This window comes from Mustela nigripes, chromosome 3 (assembly GCF_022355385.1).
Source record: "Mustela nigripes isolate SB6536 chromosome 3, MUSNIG.SB6536, whole genome shotgun sequence".
Lineage (NCBI taxonomy): Eukaryota > Metazoa > Chordata > Mammalia > Carnivora > Mustelidae > Mustela > Mustela nigripes.
Genome location: NC_081559.1, coordinates 121,577,701 through 121,587,795, shown reverse-complemented (window position 1 = coordinate 121,587,795; position 10,095 = coordinate 121,577,701). Strand labels below are relative to the sequence as shown.

The 10,095-nt window shown below is 41.9% G+C and overlaps 1 protein-coding gene across 2 annotated transcripts in view; it reads left to right on the top strand.

Annotated features, from left to right (window-relative positions):
* Positions 1 to 634: 634 nt before the first annotated feature.
* LYPLA1 (lysophospholipase 1) overlaps positions 635 to 10,095 on the top strand; it is a 39,377-nt gene continuing 29,916 nt past the window's right edge. The window contains exons 1-3 of one of the 2 annotated variants that reach the window (XM_059394586.1): positions 635 to 835; positions 1,087 to 1,332; positions 1,747 to 1,778. Coding sequence is in view for 1 of the 2 variants with exons in the window: in XM_059394585.1 (XP_059250568.1) it covers positions 767 to 835; positions 1,747 to 1,778 (101 nt within the window). In the remaining variant the exon portion in view is untranslated. The remainder of the gene's footprint in view (positions 836 to 1,086; positions 1,333 to 1,746; positions 1,779 to 10,095) is intronic. The other variant, XM_059394585.1, reaches the window with a different exon arrangement.

The following is a 10,095-nucleotide window of genomic DNA, read 5'->3' as shown; positions in this document are numbered from 1 at the left end:
TATTAATATCAAGATAGTTGGGAGATGCTTGTCTTGCAGGATTGTGATCTCTGCAAGTTAACTATTTGTTTCTTGTTTATGGCGGTCAGCGGGGCCTGAGGAATGTTACACATATTACCAGGGGAGCGGGTGGACACGGGGTGCAAGGTGCCAGCTTTTGCTTTGTCCTCAGCCAGCTTCCTGCTCCCTCATCAAAAGTACACCCTGGTAAAGCCCCGAATGGAAATAAAGCAAAAGCTCGACTGGCCTTTGTGAGGCCGGCTCTTCCTGACCCTTACGAACCAGTATACACCCTACATTAGGAAACAAAGGAGTATCTGCGGCTGGATACGACTGCCTTTGGGAATAATTCTCTTCACTACGCGGCCCCAAGAGCGGAAGATAAAGCCAGGCTCCAGGGATCAGGCTACCCGCCTGGGCCTAAGAGCCTTGGGCGGCGGGGCACTCGCACCTAGCGAGCGCTGGCGGCGGAGCAGGCGAAGGTCAGCTCGGGTCGCTTCCCGTTGGCAGCCAATCAGCGGAAGGAGATGCCGGGCATTGTGACACGCGGAGGAGAGAGGGGCAGAGGCGGGGCAGGCTGACAGGCCCCTCCGAGCGCGGGCACGCGGAACCGGCGCAAGGCGGCGCGGCGCCTCATTGGCGCGCACGCGCCTGAGCGCGCGCCCGGAGGGGCGGGCCGGGACTCGCCGCTCGCACGCCCTTGGGCCAGGGCCGGTGTCCGCCTGTACGTTTTGCCTCCGACGCGCGCAGTCAGTGGAGCTGGTGTATGTGCGGCAATAACATGTCTGCCCCGCTTCCCGCCACCGTGCCCGCCGTCCGGAAAGCCACCGCTGCGGTGAGTGGCGGCGAGTAGGGTTCGGAGGGGCCTCTCGGCCCACTGCGGGCTACCGCCTTGGGCGCGGGTTTGGCGTCGCAGGCTGGTGAGCTGCCGGTGGGTGGGGACGCTCTGCCGGGCGGGGTGCGGAGCGAGTGTGGTGAGGTGGGGAAGGCTGGCCCGGCGCCGGTCGGTGCTGTCTGGGGAGAGCGCTGGCCTCGCGGCCGGGGTGGGGGATTCGCGTCCCACTCCTCCCCTCCCACCCCCCACAGGCAGCCCCCACCCCGAGTCGTCCTCCGCCTTGCGGAGTGAGTGCGGCCCGCGGGACCCCCGGACCTTCCCCACCCCCACCACGGCCCGGGCTTGGAGGCGCTGGCGTTACTGGAGAGGCGCCCTAACACGAGGTGGCTTTATCTCGTGTTTCTGTCTCGTTTGTGGATGAGAGAAGGATTTTCTTGCCTTGCACTCTCGTTCTAAATTAAAGAAGTTGGAAGATTTCGTGTCTCACAAGATCAGAGGTACTGTTTTGGTTTTTTCCCCCCTGATGTAACTTGTGTATGAGGATCTCAAACTTGTTTTTAAACGGCCCCCCTCCTTTTTGCGATGGAAAACTTCTACAGCTTTTGTGAGAGATTTCAGTGGTTTGACAAGAAAGAGACAAACTCTTTTTCTTCCAGTGTGGTTGGTGATCATTGGCACTTACAAATGTCTGAGACCTTTAAGCGCTAGAACGCAACGTTAATTATCTTAGGAATTCAAGGAGAGAAGTTAAGGATTTTTTTTAATGAAGAGGTCTGTAGCGATTAACTAACTTGCTGAGGGCAGTGCTCTCTAATTGTAGCATCCACCTTAACCAAAGCTTCAATGTGTAGCAAGAGTTCGGTGTGGGTTTATTTAGGCATTGCTTATTCATTTTTCCTCTTCTCTTATAGGTCATTTTCCTTCATGGACTGGGAGATACAGGGTAGGTACCCTTATTCGTTACAGTAATGAAATGGGGTTATGCAGCTGTATACTATGAAAAGTTTACCTAAGGACTCTAGGAATGTAGAAAAGAAGATTGGTAGTCCTACTTACAGTCCAAGAATAAGATACAACTTTTTCTTTTTCGAAAACTCCCAGAATTTTTCTCTGATCATCTTAAATTTCTCATTTTTCAACTCATGTTCCTGGAACATACTAAAATTGCAAACTCCTTGAATTGCTGTGGGTATTAGATGCCGGAGGTGGGTAGAATGTTTGTAGAGACAGTGTGTGCAACTGAGAGCTCTACAGGAGTTAAAATTTCAGGGCAGGTTGAGAAGTAGTTGATTTTGATAAGGAAGTAATAGCAATATGAGGTATAGAGCATTCTGATTGAGTGCTTAGGTATTCCCTTAAAAGAAAAAGGCAGTGTAAGTTCAGGAGAGGCCACTGAAAGATTTGGAGTCTGATAAAACGAATTATGTTGTGCTAACTTTAGATATATGATATGTCTTTCCCTTGGGCTTTTTCTCTATTGAGATGTTTTGTTTTTAATTTAAAGCTGTGATTATCAGGGCACCTAGCTGGTTCAGTTGGGAGAGCTTGCAGCCCTTGGTCTCAGGGTGGTGAGTTCAAGCCGCACATTGGGTATGGAGCAATAACAAGCAGTGATTTCCTATTTGAAACTTGGGCAAAAGTGTTGTTACAAAATTACAAAACTGGAGGAAACCTGCAGAGTAAATACATTTTAATAAAGTAGTAAAAAAAAAAAAAAACCAAAACCCAAACTATTAAATCTTTACAAAGAGGCATTGCACTAGATTGTTAAAAGTGATTCCTAATCTTATTATTTTAAGATTTTATTTATTTATTTGACAGAGATCACAAAAAGGCAGAGGGGCAGGCATACAGAGAGAGGAGGAAGCCGGCTCCCTGCTGAGCAGAGAGTCCAATGTGGGGCTCCATCCCAGAACCCTGGGATCAAGACTTGAGCTGAAGGCAGAGGCTTTAACCCACTGAACCACCCAGGCACCCCATGATCCCTAATCTTTAATGCCTACTAAGGAGAAGTACATGACACATAACCTTGTATGAAGTTAGGGAAAAGATTGCGGGACTCTTGCTGGCAATCAGGTAGTCCTGTGAAAATGACAAACCTATTTTACGATTTAACTGAAGAGAGGCTCAGAGAAGCTCTCTTTTACAACCAACCCTTCTTGTTGCTGAGAGTTAGGGAAAGTTAGGTAGAGAGTTGCTACCCTGTAACTTTCCCATCAAGGAGATCCAGACCTGAATAATCAGTCCAAGAGAAGCAAGCTTCAGTGTAGGAAGGTTCTTTGTGGATCCCAAATTAGCTGGAATTAGCAGTGCTGGAATCTGGATGGAGTCCCACATCGGGCTCTCTCTCCTCGGCAGGGAGCCTGCTTCCCTTCCTCTCTCTCTGCCTACTTGTGGTCTCTCGCTGTCAAATAAATAAATAAAATCTTAAAAAAAAAAAAAAGAAAAGAAAAAAAATATGACAGCTAAAGTGTTCCTAGTAACCTGTATAATTAACTGTGAAACTAGTATTCAAATTAATTTATTTTATTATTTATTTATTTAAAATAATTTTGTTTATTGACACAGAGATCACAAGTAGGGAGAGGGGCAGGCAAAGAGAGAGAGAGAAGGAGGAGGAAGTAGGCTCTCTGCTTGGCAGACACTGGATGCGGGACTGGATCCCAGGACCCTGAGATCAAGACCTGAGCCAAAGGCAGAGGCTTAACCCACTGAGCCACCCAGGCACCCTCAAATTAATATACTTTAGACTATTCTGTATGGCATGAGATCGATCACAGTTTTCCTTCTAAAGTAAAACCGACTTGTTGTGATTATGAAAATGTTATGTTTGTATTATAAAAAAATTCAAACTGTAAGTATGAGAATGAGAATTGATTTAAATCCTAAAACCCAGAGATGTGTTTTTGATAGCATTTAAAAAAATGTTTTATTTTGAATTATTTTCAAATTTATGGAAGAGTTCCAAGAATAGAGATTTCTCAATACCTTTTACTCAGATCCACTGATCTCTGTTTACTGAATGTGTTACTGTATTTGCTGAAATCCCTGAGAGTAAATTGCAGTTCCCTTGATTCTTTTTGTTTGTTTGTTTATTTGACAGAGATAGAGTCAGCCGGAGAGAGAACACAAGCAGGGGGAGTGGGGGAGAGAGAAGCAGGCCTTCTGCAGGGCAGGGAGTCCAGACCCGGAGCTTGATCCCTGGATCCCGGGATCATGACATGAGCCAAAGGCAGATGCTTAATAATTAAGCCACCTGGTCACCCCTACCTTGATCCTTTATTTCCACACCTTAGCATGTATTCCCTAAGAACAAGGAGAGTCTCGTGTAACCACAGAAGAGTTATCACATTCAGGAAACTTAGCCCTTAGTTAATATTATCATCTAACATACTACGTATTCAAACTTTGCAAACTGTCCCAGTAATATCCTTTATAGTAATCGCCTCTTTTGGAATCCAATTCCCAGTCACACATTGCATTTAGCTGTTATATCTCTTAAGTCAGGAACAATTCCTCAGCTCTTCTTTGTCTTTCATGACACTGACATTTGCAGAGATGAGGGTAGTCCCTGAGATTAGGTTTATTTGCCATTTCCTCATGATTAGATTCCTTAGATTAGTTTATGCACTTCTGGTACAAACTCCATATAGGCGATATGTCCTGTTCAGTGCATCATGTCAGGAGACAGATGATAGCCTTTGCCCCGTTACTGATGCTAACTTGGATCACTTGATTAAAGTGATATTTTCCAGGTTTCTCTGCTGCAGTTATTTTTCCATTGTAGTTAAAAAGCAAGTTGTAGAGAAATACTTTCAGACTTTGTAAATTGTATGATAAACTTTCATCCAATATTTTCAGCATCCATTGGTGATTCTTGTTTGACTCAATTGTTAACATGATATGATTGTCTAAGTCTGTCATACTTTATTAGTTTGCCCCTCCCCATTTAATACAGTCTATAGATTTGTGTAATGAGTTATATTTCATCACTGTTACTGTTTTAAAATTTTTTAACTTTTTCTTTTAAAGTAACTTCAAATTTACATAAATATTGCAGAAGTAGTATTCAGATCTCCTCATATCTTTTCAGATTACCCAATTAACATTTCTGAAAAAGGGGCACCTGGGTGGCTAGTGGTTTAAAGCCTCTGCCTGCTCAGGTCGTGGTCCCAGGGTTCTGGGATGGAGCCTGCATCAGGCTCTCTGCTCAGCGGGGAGCCAGCTTCCCCCCTCTCTCTTTCTGCCAGCCTCTCTGCCTGCTTGTGATCTCTGTCTGTCAAATAAATAAATGAAATCTTTTAAAAAAATTTTTTTTTCTGAAACATTTGGGCATATTGTAGAAATATTGCTTCATTACTCCATAAAATTTTAGTGTGTATTTTGTAAGCACAAGGGCATTTCCACATGACCACAGTATAACCAACCATCAGGAAGTTAACATTGATCTTATGCTATCATCAAATTTCTTGGTTCTATCACATTGTCTTGGTTTGACCCAATAATGGCCTTTTATGGGCCCAGGATCCAATCCAGGATCACATGTTGCATTCAGTTACCATGTGTCCTTTGTGTTTCCTTCAGTCTAGAGCAGTCTTTCCTTGTCTTGCATGACCTTTACGACTGTCCTTCAGCTTGGGTTTATGTGATGTCTCCTGACTTAAGCTTTTCTGACAGGAATATCACAGAGATGTTGCTATGTTCGTCTCAGAGGATTGTATCAGGTGCACACTATGTTGATTTTCGTTCCTTTACTGATAATGTTATATTTTTTCACCTGGGTAAGGTGGTGTTTGTCCCGTTTCTCCACGGTAAAATTAATAAGGGTATTTACTTAAAAATATTTTGTGGGGAGATGCTTTGATATTATGAAAACATGTTTCTTACTAAATTTTAACCTATGGATTTAGTGTCCATTAATGATTTTTATCTGTATCTATTATTGTGATAGTTCCAGATAATGATCTTTTAAAAAAAATCCTTCTTTCTAGATTTATTCATTGGCAGCTCTCCCTTCTCCTTTATTATGTATGCATGTATTTATTTATTCATATTAGTGTCAAATCAGGACAGACTCTTAGATTGCTCTTTTACCCTGAGGGTTACAAATTGTTAAATCGGTCATATTTTTGATGGTCACGTCATCCTATACGTGGCTATGAAGAAGCCCCTTCATCCTGTTCTGATATCTTTGGGACATGCCCCATCATTCTTTGAGCACTTTCTTGCTTTCCAGTGCAGCAAGGTCTTTCCCACGATCATCTTACATTTTTCCTGCTTCAGTCCTGGGATTCAACCATTTTTTTCAAGAGCCCCAGTTCCTTTCAGTAAAGAATATTTAGGACCCAATATCTGGGTGCTTTATGTGGTAATTGGTAGAATCATTACTTCTAGATCCTTTCAATGGACAGAGCGGGAGTGTAGCTACATTAACATACATGTGTAGGCACACATCTTTATCAACTTAGATATTTTCATATATTAAAATTAGAGGGTGTATTCTAATTCCTCCAGTTCTAGTCAGCACCAGGTGTATTCTAGCCTTCCCCCCTTTCCATATTTGTAATTCTTTGAGAAACCTTGCTTCTGTTCTGGCAGTTCTGGCCAGAAGTGCACTGTGGCATTGCCTCCCACCCCCTCTAGGTGTCCCAGCCCACAGCTTTGCTTCAAACTGGTAACAACTCCCTCATCTTACCCCCGTCCCAGATAACACTTGAAAGCTCAGTTTCAGTTAAGGGGAGCAGGAAGGAGAAAAGGCCAGGTGGAAATCTTGGCCTTCTTGTAAACTTACCCTTCCTTTCATATATTGCAGGAGTTTCTGGTCTATGTTACCAATCTATGTGTGAGTTTTCTAGGCTGTGGAGATTGTAAAGCTTAGAAAACAAAGTTTCAAAAGAAAAAAATGAATAAATAAAACAAAAGTTTCCAAGACAGAAACTGATTAAGTAGATTAAGCCTTACTGAGAGATCAATACAGAGAGTATTAAAAATAATATTGAATTGGCAACATGGGTATATTTTACGACCATTTGTTTGCAAGTCCTTATATAATCAAGAACTAAGAGAATTATAGAATGTTATTTGGATATCATTTAGTTATAAGGACTAGGAAACTGTTCAACTAGTTTAAGCAAAAAGCGGTATTTATGGAAGGACATAATGATAGCTGTCTTGAATATAAACTCCATGAAGGCAAAGATTTTTTTTATTTACTTGATATATAACTGACATGCTATAAAATTCACCTGAGAACACAGGTATTTTCTATTTAACTTAACACTGCATCCCCATGGCTTGGACATTACTGGATATGTAGAACATCTATCCATTGAGTAAATAAATGGATGAGGAATTAAGGGGGAAAACATAATGATAATTAGTCACAAAGTATATTGTTTTCCTAGAGCTGCCATAGTTAAAAACCATAAACTAGATGGCTTCAAGCAACAGAAAATTATTTGCACAGTTAAATAGGCTAGCAGTTCAAAATCAAGATGTCAGAAGGACTATAGAACTCCCTCAAAGGCTTTAGGGGAGAATCCTTTGCCTTTCCCAGGTTTGATGGCTCCTGGCATTCTTCGGCTTGTGGCAATATATTTCCAATCTTCTGCCTCCCTCAGACATGACCTTTTTGTTATTTATCTGTGTTCTGTTCTTTTCTTTTCTCCTTTCTTCCTTTTCTTTTTTGTTTTATTTTCCTGTTCCTTTCATCCTTCCTTCCTTTCTTCCTTTTTTATTCCTCATATCTAATAAGGACACCAGTTACTAGATTTTTTTTTTTTATGGTTGATATGTTATACTGACAGGCCATTTGAATAGCCTTTTTTTTTTTTTTCGTACAGATTTAATTTATTCGACAGAGAGAGAGAGATCACAAGCAGAGAAACAGGCAGAGAGAGAAGGGGGGGAAGCAGGTTGCCTGCTGAGCAGAGAGCCTGATGTGGGACTCAATCCCAGGACCCTGCTATCATGACCTGAGCCAAAGGCAGAGGCTTAACCCACTGAGCCACTCAGGCGCCCCTTGGATAGCCTTTAACAAAATAATCAGCTCTCCCAAACATCCAGACTTTTTTTTTCATTTTTTTAAAAAATGAAACATATATAATGTATTATTTGCCGTAGGGGTACAGGTCTGTGAATCATCAGGCTTACATACTTCACAGCACTCACCATAGCACATACCCTTGACAATGTCCATAACCCAGCCACCGCATCCCTACTTAGTTTGTTTTTTGAGATTAAGAGTCTCTTATGGTTTGTCTCCCTCCCAGTCCCATCTTGTTTCATTTTTTCCTTTCCTACTCCCCAAACCCCCCACTTTGCTTCTCAAATTCCTCATATCAGGGAGATCATGTGATAATTGTCTTTCTCTGATTGACTTACTTTGCTCAGCATTATACCCTCTAATTCCATCCATGTCATTGCAAATGGCAAGATTTCATTTCTTTTGAAGGCTGCGTAGTATTCCATTGTGCATATATACACCACATCTTTTTTTTTTTTTTTTTAAAGATTTTATTTATTTATTTGGCACACAGAGAGAGAAATCACAAGCAGGCAGAGAGGCAGGCAGAGAGAGAGGGGGAAGCAGGCTCCCTGCTGAGCAGAGAGCCCAATGCAGGACTCGATCCCAGGACCCTGAGATCATGACCCGAGCTGAAGGCAGAGGGTTAACCCACTGAGCCACCTAGGCACCCCTATACACCACATCTTTATTCATTCATCTGTTGATGGACATTTAGGTTCTTTCCATAGTTTGGCTGTTGTGGACATTGCTGCTATAAACATTTGGGCGCACATGCACCTTCAGATCCCTACATTTGTATCTTTAGGGTAAATACTCAGTAGTATGAGTAGTATGAGTAGTATGCTGAGTATGAGTAGTATGAGTAGTATGCTGAGTCATAGGGTAGCTCTATTTTCAACTTTTTGAGGAACCTCCATGCTGTTTGAGTGGCTGCACCAGCATGCATTCCTACCAACAGTGTAGGAGGGTTCCCCTTTCTCCGCATCCTCGCCAGCATCTGTCATTTCCTGACTTGTTAATTTTAGCCATTCTGACTGGTGTGAGGTGATATCTCATTGTAGTTTAGATTTGTATTTTCCTGATGCTGAGTGATGTGGAGCACTTTTTCATGTGTCTGTTGGCCATCTGGATATCTTCTTTGTAGAAATGTCTGTCCATGTCCTCTGCCCATTTCTTGATTGGATTATTTGTTCTTTGGGTGTTGAGCTTGATAAGTTCTGTGTAGATTTTGTATACTAGTCCTTTATCTGATATGTCGTTGGCAAATACCTACTCCCATTCTTTCTGTTGTCTTTTGGTTTTGTTGACTGTTTCCTTCGTTGTGCAAAAGCTTTTGATCTTGATGAAATCCCAATAGTTCATTTTTGCCCTTGCTTCCCTTGTCTTTGGTGATGTTTCTAGGAAGAAGTTGCTGTGGCTGAGGTCAAAGAGGTTACTGCCTGTGTTCTCAAGGATTTTGATGGATTTCTTTCTCACATTTGAGGTCTTTCATCCATTTTGAGTCTATTTTCGTGTGTGGTGTAAGGAAATGGTCCAGTTTCATTTTTTTGCATGTGGCTGTCCAATTTTCTTAGCACCATTTGTTGAAGAGACTGTCTTTTTTCCATTGGACTTTATTTTTCTGCTTTGTCAAAGATTAGTTGACCACAGAGTTGAGGGTCTGTTTCTCTATTTTGTTCCATTGATCTTTGTGTCTGTTTTTGTGCCAGTACCATTCTGTCTTGATGATTACAGCTTTATAATATTACAGCTTGAAGTCTGGAATTGTGATGCCATCAACTTCAGCTTTCTTTTTCCTCATTCCTCTCGCTATTCGAGGTCTTTTCTGGTTCCATATAAATTTTAAGATTATTTGTTCCATTTCTTGGAAAAAAATGATGGTATTTTGATAGGGATGGCATTAAACATGTAGATTGCTTTAGGTAGCATAGACATTTTCAGAGTATTTGTTCTTCTAATCCAAGAGCATGGGATGCTTTTCCATTTCTTTGTATCTTCCTCAATTTCTTTCATGTGTACTTTATACTTTTCTGAGTATAGATTCTTGGCCTCTTTGGTTAGGTTTATTCCTAGGTATCTTACGATTTTGGGTGCAATTATAAATGGGATCAACTCCTTAATTTCTCTTTCTTCTGTCTTGTTGTTGGTGTATAGAAATGCAACTGATTTCTATGCATTGATTTTATTTCCTGACACTTTACTGAATTCCTGTACAAGTGCTAGCAGTTTTGGA